The sequence below is a fragment of the Hyaena hyaena genome, unplaced genomic scaffold (assembly GCF_003009895.1).
Source record: "Hyaena hyaena isolate Hyena2069 unplaced genomic scaffold, ASM300989v1 scaffold_1126, whole genome shotgun sequence".
Taxonomy (NCBI): domain Eukaryota; kingdom Metazoa; phylum Chordata; class Mammalia; order Carnivora; family Hyaenidae; genus Hyaena; species Hyaena hyaena.
In genome coordinates, this window is record NW_024081760.1 from 102,249 (window position 1) to 118,515 (window position 16,267).

At 43.3% G+C, this 16,267-nt stretch overlaps 1 protein-coding gene across 1 annotated transcript in view; it reads left to right on the forward strand.

The window, feature by feature from the left end:
- The window catches only part of LOC120224205 (diacylglycerol kinase iota-like), a 79,057-nt gene extending 68,295 nt beyond the window's left edge, over nucleotides 1–10,762 (forward strand). The window contains exons 6-8 of the mRNA XM_039222424.1: nucleotides 4,636–4,672; nucleotides 6,593–6,692; nucleotides 10,614–10,762. Of these exons, the coding sequence (XP_039078355.1) occupies nucleotides 4,636–4,672; nucleotides 6,593–6,692; nucleotides 10,614–10,730 (254 nt within the window). The 3' untranslated portion in view covers nucleotides 10,731–10,762. The remainder of the gene's footprint in view (nucleotides 1–4,635; nucleotides 4,673–6,592; nucleotides 6,693–10,613) is intronic.
- The last annotated feature ends 5,505 nt before the right edge of the window (nucleotides 10,763–16,267 follow it).

The following is a 16,267-nucleotide window of genomic DNA, read 5'->3' on the forward strand; positions in this document are numbered from 1 at the left end:
TCTGATCTCTGCCCTTCATATTTCTAAAACCCAGTAAGGGAAACAAAACACAACTACCACCCAAGGTAGTTTGATAGAAGCACTGCGTGGAGGGTTCCAGTGACCGCTAGTGTAGGGCCCTGATGGGGCAGTGACTGCCTCTGAAAATTTCGTGGAGAAATTTGCACACATGCCCCTTGAGTCAGGAATTTAAGAGTTTTCTAGTATAGGTCAATGGTGGGACTGGTGGGACTGAGTGTGGACATTGTAGTAAACCCTAGGAATGAATGGTGAACCAAGCCTTGGTTTTATGTTCAGGGAAGAATTGTGAGTTCACTGCTAACAATGTAGTGGTACCCCTTCAACTTCCCTGAGGGACATGGCATGGTGTTCACAGTGTATATCTAAAATATAAAATAATGTGTACTAAAATATAAAATAAGCTTCAAATCCAAATATTCACCATTGATATAAATTAAAAGAATCCCATCATCTTTTCTTTCTCTTGCTCTCTCCCTTAGTAGAGACTCAAATTAACTTTCCAAAAGAAAATCATAGAGGCTGTTCTTATTTTTTATTTATGTATTTATTATTTTTTTAGTTCTATCTATTTCTGAGAGAGAGAGAGAGAGAGAGAGAGAGAGAGAGAACGCACTAGTAGGCGGAGGGCAGAGAGAGAGCGGGGCGGAGGATCCCAGGTGGGCTCAGCGCTAACAGCAGAGAGCCCGGTGTGGAGCTCGAACTCATGAACCATGAGATCATGGCTTGAGCTGAAGTCGCACACTCAACCAACTGAGCCACCCAGGCGCCCCAGTGCTATTTTTAAAATACTTTTTTCCTTTAAAGAGCACTTTTGCAGCCTGTGTGGATGATTTTTGTTTCTCTGGCCATGCCCCCTTTCTGCAGACCTTACCCGGGCACTAGTGAGCAGCATGAAATACTACTGTGGGAGCTCCTAGCAGGTCACTGGGAGCAGCATAGGGAGGGAAGCTTCAGCCTGTTCCCAGGCTGCCCCTGGCGCTCAGTCTTCGTCTCCTTTCGCCCTCTGCTACCCCATTCTTACTAGTATTATGCCAACACGGTTATTGTAAAGCAGGTTAAAACATTGTTAGGGGTGCCTGGGTGGCTTAGTCGGTTAAGCGTCCGACTTTCGCTTAGGTCATGATCTCACAGTTCGTGGGTTTGAGCCCCGCGTCGGGCTCTGTGCTGACTGCCGGCCCAGAGCCTGGAGCCTGTTTCAGTCTGTGAATCCCTCTCTCTCTGACCCTCCCCTGCTCACACTGTCTCTCTCTCTCTCCTAGAAATAAATAAAACATTAAAAATTTAAAAAAACATTGTTAGAAAATGTACCTGTACTGTTAAAACTAGCTCCCTGTGCCTGTCTGTCATCAGTTCCCTGTCCCCCTTCCCTCCGCTTTGGGGATTCACCTGCCACCCTCAAACTGTTCTGCTCTTTTGTGATTATCTGTACCGATGGGAAGGGGAGGAACGTTGGGGTTAATTAAGGCTGTCATTCCTGAGCCCATTTCATTCCAGAAACCTGTACCTGGAGTTTCATCAGATTTTAATTATGCAAAGGTATCTTGTTTTAGGATCGGCCCCTCTTCCTCTCACCCCTGTCCGCTGCAGCAGGTTAAGAGGAGAGAAGGGGGAAGTGCTGAGCAGCTACAGGCTTCCCTCACTCATTCATACATTGGATAATCAGCTCTGGAGTCGTTTTTGCGTGAGCTGCGTTTATGGTGATTCTTGTCAGAAATTTGAGGAACAAGGTCCTTTCTCTTCCCCGTCCCCACTTTCCGAGTGTCCAACAATTGCCATTTTAGCACAGATTGAGTTGGTTCTGCAGCCTCTCACTTACATGGTGGCAGGGATCCTGGAGTCTCCATGGACCCCCACGGGCGGAGCCCTGAGTACAGAATGAAGGGGGAAAGGAGGTGGGGCCTCTGGTGCCTAAATATGCAGGCACTTAGCAGGAATGGTGGGAACAGAGACGCCAGTGGGGTTGCTGGCGGCCATGGAATTCCTTTCCAAACGAATGGCTCCAAAGGTTTGCTGACGAGGGCAGGCACTCTCTGTGAGGACCATTGGGCACCGGAAGCCTTCTTGTTCCTGACCTTGCAGAGAAGGCCCTGCTCGCAACTGAGGAGGTCTGGAGTACTGCTTCGCAGGACATCGAATTTGAATCCACAAGTGGCTTCAAAAATCAATGGAAGGAAATGCAGAGTCCACTACATTTCCTTCCTTTACTGATGCTCCACGTCTTGACTTAGTGTAACTTCCTGGATTATGGCAGAGAATAGGACCCTTAGTATGTAACCTTCAGGCACATAGTGGGCCATCTTCCATTTTAAGCACACAACTTAGATTAACTTACAAAACCTTACAACAATCCTGTGAGGTAAATATTAGCAATCCTTCTTTAAATATGTGGCAATCGAGGGACTGAGAGATTAAATGAACTTGCCCAAGATCCAGTAAGTGGCAGGTAGAGCCAGAACTTAGAAGCAAGGAGGTACAGCTCTAGGACCGGTCACTGCACTGTACTGCTCTGCACTTCTTTGGGTGTTTGTTGTGGGAATTATTGTTCATTTTTCCTTAGAAAAATATTCCTAGTTTGTTGAGGATCAAAAGTAAATGAGTTAAGCCTTTGTTAATCCTTAATGTAGGATAGATGCTAGAGGGATATGAAAAATAATAAATATTCTTACACTGCAGGGATTTAGAAGAATTCATTTAGGGATTCCAAGGCATATGACTGAAAATCAAATACAGGGTACCCAAGGGTAGAACCAAATAAGTGTTACAGGAGTTCAGAGAAGAGAGAGATTCCTTCGGTCAAGGCTGGTCTTTTCAGAAGACCTCATCACAGACTGGACTTTACAGAATGGGTAAGGTATGTGTCTAGAAAAGGGTAGGCTGTTCTGGATTGGGAGACTGGAGGGAACAAGCTCTGTAAGCCAGGAGGGCCTGAGAAATGGATGGGTGATGGTGCAGTTACCAGATTAGTTGGTGTGAAAAATGGAACCTGGGAACAACTTGAGGAAGGGCAGTTCCAAGTGAAAGACTGTAAACTTTCATGTGTAAATACCCGGGAGTAAGCAGTCAATATGCTGAACTGGAAACCTGGAAATCGGAATGATATGAGACCTTTTCACTTTTCTTACTGTTTCTGCAAGCGAATTACACTGCAGGCAGAGACCCACTAGAAAGCCTAGGTGTCAAATAGGACAAAGAGGAGAGACAAACAGGGCAGATGGTGCAAGGGAAGGTTCACCTTGATGGCCAGTGTCTGTGGAAGAAGAGGCAAAAGTGATGGGAGCTCTTGGACCAGAAGGACTGTGAAGGTCCCATAACATCTCAGCCATCTTCTTGGCCAGTGACTTTCATGGTTGGGACGTCCTAACCTCTTCCCTTTCATCTTTTTATGTAATAAGTGATCACCTGAGCACATTTTCAATGATAATGATATCCAACAATAAAGAGAGCAGATCAACAGGACTGTATTTCTAAAGACTAAAATGCTCAATACCTAGAACTGTGTTCAGCACATCTAAGCACACTTAGTCATTAGTTTACCCCAACATTTAAGCATCTGCCTGGTTCTAAGTTCGATGCCAGGCACCAAGGAAGGATGTAGTGGTGGATGAGGCATAGGCCATGACTTCCTAGGGGTTTACCAGAGTCCAGCGGAGGAAGACAGATCAGCAGGTGGTTTTGTTATGGCTTAAATGTCTGCATCAGTAAGGTGATTGTGTATCCCTACCTGTGTGGTATAGTCTCAGTTTGGATGATGAATTCTATTACCCTCCCAATTATAGGACATTGGCTTAGTGCACAAAGTGAGGGTGCACTTAGGCAGGACACTTAATGCAGTATTAGGAGCGGGGTCACTCAGGGCTTGATGGAAAATGTGTCCCAGCTGATACCTGCAGGCTGATTAGAGTGAGGGAGGGTTGGGGAGGAAAGCAGTGGTGCAGCAGGTGGAAAGGTGGTCGTTCCAAGCATTGTTTGCAGATTGAATGAATTTATTGATGAACAAATAAAACATCATCAGTGTACAAACTCACCAAACATCTCAATTGCTAACGACGTATCTGTAATCATTTGGTGTTTATACATAACATTTCTTCCAGGTCTTGGAAGGGAAATTCTTTGAAAACTATAATTTTACTTTGTCTCTAAAATACAGATGTTAGGCTGGATGATATCTATGGTATTTTATAGTTTGAAAATTCTACTGTATAAAATCCCATCTCAACCTGCTACTGGAGAATGATAAATAATCCTGAAAGCCCACTGAATTGTCCCCTTTCTCCCAAGGTAACCACTGAGTTATTTCTCACTTATTCCCTTCCAATTAATTTTATTCCTTCAAGTTGATTGAAAGCTGCTTTACAGGCAGAGACTGTATCATTCTCATGCAGCTCCCATTTCACACATTTTGGCTGGTGGTGGTGGTAGGTTGGTGAGTGGGAATAGAGAAGTCCTTTCTTTTCAGGGTGCAAGGGAGGCAGTCTTATCCCCATCACCAAATGGCTCCTCTTTATTCAGCTTTTCAAGGCATTATAATTCTGTGATTACAGATTTTTGTTGTTGCTGTAAATGGTTATTTTTTCAACTTCTTTTTGGTGAACATCTTGCTTTCCTCTTATTTAGGTCCTTCCGAGTTATTGGATATGGCAGACAGCGAAACGTGAGTGTTACCTTTCCTTACATAGTCTAGATTATTTTCTTTAGAACATATCTAGGAGAAGAATACAGTCTGTAGGGCATACGATAGATCATTTAAATGCCAGTGATAAAGAGTTTGCTTTTTTTTTGTTTAATGTTTATTTATTTTGAGAGATAGAGATAGAGCATGAATGGGAAGAAGGGCAGATAGAGAGAGAGACCTAGAATCCAAGGCAGGCTTCAGGCTCCAAGCTGTCAGCCCAGAACCAGACATGGGACTCCAAATCAGGAACCATGAGATCATGACCTGAGCTAAAGTCGGATGTTTACCCAACTGAGCCACCCAGGTGCCCTAAGAATTCACTTTCAATAGTGCATGTAACTGCTAATCTTAGAAGTCAAAAATTACACAATAAAAATTGATGACAAGAATCCTAATGATTACATGCACAATCATTGCTATTCATCATTTAGAACTTCCTACTGGCAAGGAAGTTCTGCATGGGTACATCTTGGACTCCTGAGAAGTCTAAATAAATACATTTACCTTTTTTATTTACTCTTTCTCAGCTGGGGTTTGCGAGAAAATGAAGTCCTAATACCCTACGGCATCCTCTGTTTGTAATGAAACCTCTATGCTGAGCCTAGAATGGAAGACGTTATAGACAACCATTGGAGGAGAATTAAGACTATAGGAATTCCAACAATTGTTATGTTCTCTGGTTCAGATGAGAAACCCTGGTTGAGAAAATCATCCACTTTGGGGTGATCCCCAAACTGAGTTTGTTTTTAGCTTTTTTTTGCTCCTTGGGCAACAAAAATAACTACTGCTCCCCAAATACAGACAAAGAAAGGCTAACTATCTAACTCTGAAAGCCATATAGAAGCACTGTAAAACTTCTCAGAAATTTGAAAAGAAATAAAGATGGATGGGGAGTAGCTGAGTAGGTCTGGAGGAAGAAAAAAAAGTAGGAATGAATAGAGCAGAAGATGAGTGGGAAGGGTATTGTTATGTAGCTATGAGTTACTAGACGTGGAAGAAGTTATCCGTTGTTGCAAAGAGTTTGTCCACATACCGTATCCTGTTGACAAGATTGTCACCCATTTGTCTTGTCTAAGGACTGCATTTGATTTTCCGTGATAAGCTTTGGCATTGAACATCCTTTCCATTTTGGACTCAGACGTGAAATATCTTCCTCCCTATACTGCCTGCGAGAGGGGGTGGAAATAGCTACTTGGCCTCACCCTCTTCCCAGGCTGAGCGGCTGGCCTCAGGCCTGCTGCCAACAGGGGAGAGCTCGTGTCCCCCCCTCTCCCAGATATCCTCTGTGGCTGCCCACACCCTCCCACCTGCCAGTCACACGAAATTAGTAGGTAGGGCAGCTTGTGTTGACTGGGTCCTTCGAAGTTGAGTCCCTGGGAGATACTCCACTGAGGGCCCCAGGGCAGTTTGCCAAGCACTGTGTGATGTGCCTGAAGGGCTCGTGGTTTTCCATCTTTGTTCCTTGTGTACTGTATCCGGCGCCCCTGCATTCTGCCCGAATGTGTCCACAGAGAGAATTGTTCTGCAGTGCTCAGACGCATCCGTACGTATCAGTCTGTTTGATAGGGCCATTGACTGTTGCCTAAATCAAGCATTAGTGGTTGAAAACAAAATCACTCAGCCTAGTTAACACTCTTTAGAAAAGAGATTGGAGTCAGGTATTACGGTTAGTTGATGACTAACCGAAGACGTTTTTAGATACCCTGACATCCACCTCCCCAGAATGTGCCAACAGCCACGGTCTCAGCTGCAGATAGCGGAGGAGGAAGCCGAGAAGCACAGAACATCAGCAGCAGGGATAGAAGGCCACCCTCGCCCCCTCCCTGCCGCCTTCACCCCCACTCCTGTCCCTGCCCCCAGCCCCTTTATGGGTAGTTTCCCATCTCATCTTTGATTTAGGGGTGAGACCGCACTGCACAAGGCTGCCCGCCAGCGGAACCGGGCTGTGTGCCAGCTTCTGGTGGATGCGGGAGCATCTCTGAGAAAGACGGACTCCAAGGTAACTTGATGAGTGAGTGCAAACATCCTCCCACTGGGCAAGACCACCGGCACCACTGCCTTCACTTGTGCCCATAGCAAAGGCATCCTTTCTGTGCTTATGGAAGTGCCTGGGGCTTTGGAAAAAGGAGGAAAAAATAAAGTGCTCCATTTAGAGAAACTGTAGTTTAAATCTATAAGCACAAAGGGAAGGGTGTGTGCTTGCCTATGGGACTTTATAACCCCCTGAATGGGCTGGCCTTGGGACTTTGGGGGTCGTCCTGCTGAATGCCAGCAGCCGAGCTGCCGGGAGGGGAGGGTCAAAGCCTACGAGAGGGCTAATAGACATGGGCTTGCTGCCCGGAGCCCCCTCTCCTTCAGCTACTCTAGCTAGTGTAGCTTAAAATCTATGATGTATGTGGCCCCATACATGGGGGCCCACGTGATTAGCGGTCACAGTGGTCAGCCCTGACTCTGAAAGGGTTATAATCATAAACCTGGTGCATTTCTGTTGGCTTTTTATTTTTAAAGATTTCTACCTATTTATTTTCTTATATTTTCCCCTAAAAGTTAACCCCTGAAGTTAGGGTGGGAATTACTAATTACTCTCATTGATGCAAGAACTGAAACCAAAAGGAAGTTGTCTGCCCTTAGACCAGTAGCTGAGCCCAAATCCAATTTCAGCTCTTTTGACACCCAGCCCAGTGTTTTTTCAGCAGATCAGCCGTTCTCTTTTGGTGACAGAATACCCCCCACTGGATGCGACAGGGTGAAGTGTGGCAACAGAGTAACAAAGTTGGGTTTTGTCCTATGGTTTGTATAATGTTTTATTGCCTTACAATGATAGCTATGGCATGGTGGCTTGAAATGTGGCTAGTTTCCCTGCAGCAAAAGTCCTGCAAATCTGGATTCAAGGTGTGTTAATGTCTTAATGAGAGGGAGTGAGGCCAGAAATTGATAGTGGGACATATCTGCCAACCTTGATCAGAAAAACACCAACCAGTAGAGGTAAGGAGGAGACACTCAGTCGGGGAGAACTGACTTCGGGCTGCACCATGAGTTGTTCATTTACAGAGAGCACCAAAAAAAAAAAAAAAAAAAAAAAGCTGAGAGATGTATCCCAGTAGCATTGACCCGGGACTGTGGCCCAGGAGACAGAGAGATACTTAATCTAGAAGTGTCACAGAGGGGCCTGATGAGGTCTGAAAAAACATCCCGGGGAGCCCCTCAGAAAGGACAAACTATTTAACTCTAGAGGATTGCAGAGAAGAATTTTAATATAGAGATGAGGATTTCACTATCCGGGCACTGAATAAATAGCCTACGTTTTGGGCTGGTGAATAGAGCCAAGGAACACAGACATATTACTTACATGACTTGAGCCCCGTTAGACTTAATTTAAGTGACTAGCAACTGCTTATATGCAGTTTGCCTCCTGGGGTTTCCTCAAACCGCAGTGAACACTATGAAGTCATTTTTCCTCCTGCGTGGGCCTCTTTTTCTGCTCTGAGCCAGTTCTGAGCCAGTTGCGTGGCGTGATCCTCCACTCCCTCAGCAGCCCACCAGATCCTTGCTCACTGCCTGAGGTCCCTGGCCACCTCTGTTCCCCCCTTAGGCTAGCAAACATGTTAAGCTGTGCCTGGGTTCCTAGCTGGTCTGTTACCTGTCTGGTTAGCTGATTGGGCATCGGATTTCAAATGGATTGCTCAATGTGATATTCTTCCCAGATGATATTTGCACTGAAAGTCTTTGCTACATAACCTGATTGAAAAACACCCACCAGGTAGGCAGGATCAATGAGGCCGTGATTTGAATGGTTGGCCTTGCTGGGGTCACTCACACTACAAGATGGCAATTGCCGTTTACCACACAAAAGGCTGTCTTATACTCAATTCAGAATATAAAAAGAAGAGGACAACATGAAATAGACAAAAGACTGGTCAGGGGACCTGGTCCCTGGGCAGACTGCTCTTTTTTTGTTTTTTTGTTTTTTTTTAAATCTTTCCATGTTTCTGAATCCAATAAATGAGCTCAACATTCCTTGAGGTTTCTTCCTATTTTGTGTTATGTAGATGCATGTGTTTTTTCAAAATGCAGCTTTGTTATTTTTATGATTATAAGTAGAGTGCATTCCTACATAGAAAACTCTAGCAATGCAAAAAATACATAAAAAGATAAAAATCTCTAGAAACCCCACACTGTAGACCTGTATACTATTAAATTTGTAATGATCCCACTTCACCGGTAGGTATGCCTGTTTTTCTCTCTATTTAAGTAAGTGAAGTCACACTCTTCACGTTATGTAGAATGCAAGTGTTCACCCAACATTGTGTTCCAGAGGCCTCACCATATGAAGTAGTATATGAGTCATCCTTTTGGGGATCTGTTAATTTTTCCATTTTGTAATTTTATGCTAAGTGAAAGCAGAACATGATGATTACGACTGGATCTTCTCTTAGAATGTTTTTTTATTTGGAGAGGAGCATATCTTGAGAATTTCTCTTGCTACAGAACATTTCCTTTGAAATCAACTCAAGGGCCAGCCCAGTCCATCTCTCTGAATATTTAGAAGCTAGTAATTCCAACCTCATTAATATTGAGGTTAAGACCAGATAGTCTATTAATACTGTAAACAAGTTGAGAAAAATTATTATAGGAATGTCAAGCTGGCAATATAATACTGAATCCCAGCTAAATAAGTAAAATTTTAGAAGGAATCCAGAGCCACTGCTACTTTCCTTTTATTCTCTGCCCACATACCCTTGTAGGCTGCTGGGAGCAGGCTTAATTAAACTTGACACTCTCGATTGCAGTGACTTAGATGAGGCTGAGAAGCCTTCAATAATTTTTGTGATACTCATGTGCATTTATACATGTGGAGCAGTTTCTTTTGTACAGTGATAATGCCTCTACCTTTTCCCTAGAACTTAGTATCACTTTTTAAATAGATAAAGCCATGTCATTGAACAAAAATTAGAAGTTTCAAGGAGTGTTAAGAATCTGTAAGCATTCAAAAGAATAGAGACCTACCTTCCTTCTGCTGAATTCTATTCATTGACCTGATCCCAAAAATATCATGTGTGTGTATAAATATACGCATGGCATTAGAGTAAGCTGCAAGAAAAGATAGTCACTTAAGATGATGTAGAAGATCACTGAATGACAGAAAAGCTTCATATATTAGGTGGAAACATGTGTGATAGAATAGTATATAAACAGAGTATGGTTTTATTTTTATAAAAACAATTATGTGTAGAGCTACAGGAAAATACAAAACAGTCACTCTGTGAAGGGTTAACAGTGGTTATCTTAGTATAGAATAGGGATTATTGGTGATTTTTATGTTCTTCTTTACGCCTTTGTACTTTACTAAGTTTATTTTTAATCAACATCCATTACTTTTATAGTCAGAAATTAACTCACTTTTTGGAGAGATGAGATTGTTTGAAATTGGGGAGAACTTAATTGAAGACTTTAAAATCACCAAAGAAACCATCTCTAGATCATTTAGACCCATCCCATGCTATCATTTTCTGCTTGCTGCTTCCCAGACTTCAGTGTAATAGGAAGAATCCCAAATTGGAAACCTGAATGCCTCCTCTCCTGCTTTTCTGCTCAGTGATTTCTACCCCCCTTCTCCTCCAAAGCATCTGGGTTCTAAAGCTCACTGTGCCACACTGTTTCCTGCTGTGGACGCAGTTACCCTGAACCTCTGTTTCCTCGGATGTAAGCCCCACCTGTAGAGTGATAGTCTCTTTGTCTTAAACTTACCTATCTCACCTGGTTCATGTGATGATAGATTTGAAAGCGCCTTGTGAACTCTAAAGCCATCAGCATGGAAAAATCCTTTAGTGAGTTATCTTTGAGTACCTCTATTTCTGCATTTTAAAAAAAATCTCATTCCAAGTATTTGTGTCTCTTTCCTTCCCACTGTTACCTATAGGGTAAGACACCTCAAGAGAGAGCACAGCAAGCCGGAGACCCGGATTTGGCTGCTTACCTAGAAAGCCGCCAGAACTATAAGATCATTGGCCATGAGGACCTGGAAACTGCTGTTTGACCCTGGTAGATCACAAAGAGAACCTGAGCGAGCATATCACCTGTGCCCTCCCGGCGATCGGGCAGCTCCCCTGGAAGAAGCTGATGGAATCCATAAATCTGTCTCTCTCCTGCAAGAATCAAGCTGATACCATGTCACCAGTTGTTAAGGGCTACCACGGCATCCAGCAGAACATGATAGCCCACGGAGGAAGAGGCAGGGTACCTGGAGATTTGTGGAATACACGTTCCACAAAATTTGATCCTTATTGCTTCCAGCAAGTAGCATGAACTTCTGTGTTCACCTGTACAATTTATTTTCAAGATTCAAAGGATGTTCACATACATGGCACTACTCCCGCCTCCCCCTCTGCATTCATGACTCCCCCCCGTACCACACAATTCTGCTGTAACTACTCACCATTCAAAAAATATGATCGGTTCTCTTTACATTCAGTCCTTGAAGACCACAGGACCATCTGAAGGTCTTTGAAAACCCTCTGGATGGCCTGCAGAAACACAACTGTAAAGCTGCTTCCATTTCCAAGATGAAATATACCAAGACAATTCATGACTTTTTGCATGTCCCCCCCCCCCCCAATCCCTTGTCATTATGTAGGAGCTGGGATGTGCCACATGGATAGTGTCCACTTGTGTGCTCTTATCTCTGAGGTATGGTGAGGTGGCATGGGAGGGAACCCAGGGGCCGGCCCGGGGTTGCGGGGCTGTTGCTGACAGCTACAAGGATGGGTTCAGCTTGGGCTGTTTGCACAGCTCCGTACTGCCTACGTGTAGCCATCTTTGCCTTTTGCTGCAATAGACATGAGCAAAGGATTAAACGAAGGCCCACGGCTGCTTTGCAGAACCACTGGATTTTTAAGTGCAGTTGAAGTTGCCGAGCAGAAAACCATGTGCAAGAGCTGCAGTAACAGGAAATGGAGCACCGTGACAGCTTTTACGCAGTCTTTTCTTGAGTGATAATAGAAAGCAGGCTAATTGACTTGAAATAAAACAGCCAGTGCAAAAGTAGCAACATATGTCAAAATAACTCACTTAAGCAAGGAAATGGTTGCTGGAATATTGCACAGAGGCTAGTAACTATAGACTCTTAGGTGCAGTGGTGAAAGGGGGCCCATTTTAGCTTTTCCTTCTAAGTTTTAGGTTTTCATTACCCCAAGTAAGCCTTGTCCCAAGGACAAAGCCTTCTTTTATGAGTCCCACTGCCAGATTTCCAGGATGGCTGGATCTTTCTGATGGATGCCTCGCCTTTTACTTGTCTGGTCCCAAGTTATGCCTGATAGCACTACAGCCCCATTTCTTCTGTATGGGGTAGTCTAATATATTCCTTTCTCTGTTTTCCTCTACTGGAAAATTCTTAGTACAATCCGCGGTGGGAGCCTAGCCAGAAATGTGTCTCTGGCATTGGAATTGCAACTTCTAATCCTGCCACAGATCTGTTGGTACATCCAGGTCCCTCTACTGGGGACCCTGGGATAACCATAATAGCAAGAGGAAAAGTCTAACTTTCAGTGAAGATATCTACTTGACTTGCGTATAAGTCAGAGATGACAGTGCGTGATTAAGGGTTGTTTCAGACTAGAACTGATGTCTTCTGAGCTTTCTTCCATTTCGCTCTTAGACACAAGCAAAGTGCTTCTCTAGTATTTCTGCATGTGACTATATAAATGATGGTTTTTCTACATTTACTGTAAAGGTCCAGTGGTGATGCATTGCTTATCTTACTTGCATCTGGTCACATATCATTTTGAAAGGACAGATATGAATACTAGATTAAGTAGGAATAGCTTCTCAGTGTTTGGGCACGTAGGTTCACAATCAAATCATTGGTGGTGTTTCCAGCCGTTGGGAAAGAGGCTGGTTGTGAGTAATCTGTTGCCATATATCAGTCTTAGTAATGGAATTATCTGTTGGGTTTTATGGTGAAGGGAAGGAGAACTGTAGCAGATTGTTTCCAGAAGCTGGAAAAAAATGTGCTCCAGGAAATTTTAATCACTGGGTTTCATCTGGGAGTTTTTCAATTGGTGGGACTGTCAAAGAGATGTTGTGATGACAGAAATATAATCCTTAAAACAGACTGGAGTCTGGCCTTGAATGGTGCCTTCCATTCCCTAGATTTAGCCAAACAGTTGGCTGCACCGTTGGTTACCCAGCTGCCATTTCTGGGATGAAGGACTATTTTCACCAACTCCATCTCATATTTCTTTGTGATGCTTCAGAGCAGCCCAGAGAAAATTTAGGGTATAGATGGCAATGGGCCAATTCAAATAGGTCCAACCGAAGTCACAAGTAAATTCCTGGTGTGCAAGTAGATTAGATAATGACTACTGTAGGAGGTCTGGTACATTTGAAAATAGTTCCAAGCCAAAAAAAGAAAACAATTATTAATGGGAAACTACATACAACCAAGGCAAATATCTCTTTGGAAAAGCAAATGCCCACAGGACTTGGGTTTTCCAAGAAAAGAACATCAGAAATGAGCAGAATAGTTATATATTTAATGGGTTCGATATTAAACCTACCTCCTGTAGCATTTTTTAAAATTGATCTCTGCGTGTGACAGTCCTGGGCTTTAGAGAGAGTAAGGCCATATGCTCCAGGAGTTTCCAGCTCAGCTTAAGTAGAGGCTCCCTCACCTTTAATGGGCCATCAGAAAGTATAGAAGCAAATGGTCTGGCCCTAGTCTGTAAACCCACATGCATTTAATTTAAAATACATAAAACTATATACTTATAGAAATAGCAATTTCTACCAAACCTCCTGAGATGGTACTGGAAAGTGGCAGCCTTAGCTGGCATTCCTCTGTGTCTGGCTCAGAAGAGCCCCTCCCATGGTGGTGCTTTCTGCTCTTGGATTCCATTTTTAGGTTAGGCTGACAGGGAGGGGTAGGAGGGATGGAGAGTTATTACAAGACAACATCAGAGAACCCTAAAGGTAGTCATTTTCGAAGCCGTATATTCCAGTCGTATACACTTAATGAGATAGAACCCAGCTAAGCTGCGCTCTCTCACATTCAAGGACTTGATAAAAAACAGAAGCCAAGAAGGAAATAAACACCATGGCTGCGAATTTCTCTTTGGGAGTTCTGGTTAACCTCTTGTGGAGGCTTTAGCCTAAGACCAATGCAATTTCTGAAAAAGAGAGTTTAGCTGGCAAGGGCACAGCCCTGAAGTTAGTGACAGCTGATGGGAGGCCTCTCACACCCCATTGCCCCCTACCCTGTCATGGCAGTGGGCTTTAGTGCTTAGGCACATCTGTTTGCATTGAGGGACCCTCAGCAGGTAGCTTTCCTTTGGACCTCATAACCATTTCTTTGCCTAAAGGATTTCTGAAATTTATTTACCAGACTTCTCATCATATCCATGTCTTACACTATGTGGGGCAGCAGTTTTATGTTTTTATGTGTCTATTTTATTTAAAATACTTAGATTGTTTAATTTATAGAAGTCGAACAGGCTTTTTATAAGTTCTAATAGCACAGATGAGAATCATAGGCAAGGTCAAGGTGTTCCTGTATGCTGGTGTCCTCATTCCCCTCCCCAGAGATAAAGAATGTTAACCCTGATAACCATTGTTGCTTGTATGTCGTGTCAGAAATACTCTGTGTACACAAGCCTCCACCCACCTATAGAAGTATATTTATTTGTATACATATGTGTATATCTCTACTATACACTCATTATTGCATAGGCTTATACTAGAACATTTTAGAAGCATGCTAATCATCTCTGTGTATAGTTAACACCAAGACGCAAAGACAGGCAAACAGAAATTTTTCACTTATTCTTTGCTGTCTTTACTGTTGCTAAGCTTAGTTCTATTACTGCCGCACTCCAACCGCACATGGCATTTGCTATTGCCTGTGTTATAAAATCCATGACCAAGAGGTCTTATAATGGTTTAGATTACCTTACGTGAAACATGAAACCTACCTGAGCCCAGAGCTTTGTCTGCACCAGTTTTGGATCTCAGATGGAGAATTTCTTTCTCTGTCCTGCTTACTCCACTTCACAAGGCTGAGTTTGCAGGGCTAATAACACTCCATACCCTGCCTAATGATATTCAATTAGGGCCAGTTACTGCCAGGAAGGTGTCATAACTTGGATATGGGCTGGGGTCTGAGGAGCTTGGCTTCCTTCCAGTATGAGTAGCTAATGAAATTGCTGAAAACAGCGTGATCTTTTATTCAGTTATGCTGTTTAAAAATAAAATCGATCATTGTTGAAATGACTCATCATAGCCATCAAATAAAACTAACTGCTCTACTTAAATGGATTATTTTCATTTTAGCTAAGAAAAAAGTAGAACATCTATTAAATGAGAGGCATTTCTAACTAATCTTTAGCATTTATTTGTGTAAAAATTTTCTGTCCAGGTCTCACTAGAACCTTCTCAATCTCTTTCCTTTCTCATTTTCTGAATTCCATATTCAGCTAATTGCTATAGTATTTTTTCTGCTGAGCCTTTCAGATGGACTTTGGCCCCATCCCTTTCTGTGACCAGGTCTTCACTCATCTCTAGTCCCTCCATGGTCCCTTCTGACCATGGCAATAGTCCTGGACTCTTCTGCCGCTACTTCCAGTAATTTTGTCATACAGATGCCCAGGTTTCCCCCGAGTATTATGCTCAAAATGGATCAAAATGGAATTACCCTCTGGGACAAGTATCCATTTTGCCTGAAGGACAAATAGATGTCCACGGACCTTGAGTATCTTGTAGAGTTACAACAAGCCTTATTCTGAGAAGTCATCTGCCACAGAGGTTTAGCACACGTCTGTCTTAGCCCCACCATGGGCGTCCTCAATGATGGCAGTTTCTTCTACATCCAGTGATGTAAACCATTCGCTCCCCGAAGTTACCTAGATGACCGGATTATATACGTGTTGCACCCCTACTGGCCACCTGTGCAGTTTTAGGCTGTCTCCCCACAGGTTAATGAGAAACCTAAAAATAGAACAAAGCAAGGAGCGGTGCCCTTGGACAGCCCACCCTCCCCGGACACATAGCACTGACCTGATCTCAAAAAGAAAGCAGAAAAACTAATTCTTGGGCTGTTGAGGTATTGCCTTATAAAGTAGAGATTTGAATATTGAATATCTTCAATATTGAGTATCTTCATGATAGACAGATTCCAGGGTCTATGTAGGTATTCAGGCATCCTGCAGGCAATCATAGCTCCATGAGCCAATCATACATTTGTGTATTGAACCATTTAAAAAATATATTTGTCCCTCACTCTGATGCAAGCAACATGCTAAGGATCTAAGAACTGATGCAAGAGCCCAAACTCTTGACTTCATGGAGCTGGCAGCCTAGGAGAAAAGATGGATTCCCATGTGATTAGTTGGGTGTGGGAGAAGCCCAAGGAGCCGGGGGGGAACATGCACTGGGGGGGCCTATCTGGCCTTTCAGTGCCTATCACTCTTTAGCCAGCAAGGTTTTAGTTGTATGAAATGTGAAATGAGAATATGAATATGAAGGAGATGATAGTTTGCATTTCCTTTTCCTTGGAGTCTCGGTACTGTTCTTAAAAAATGTCTT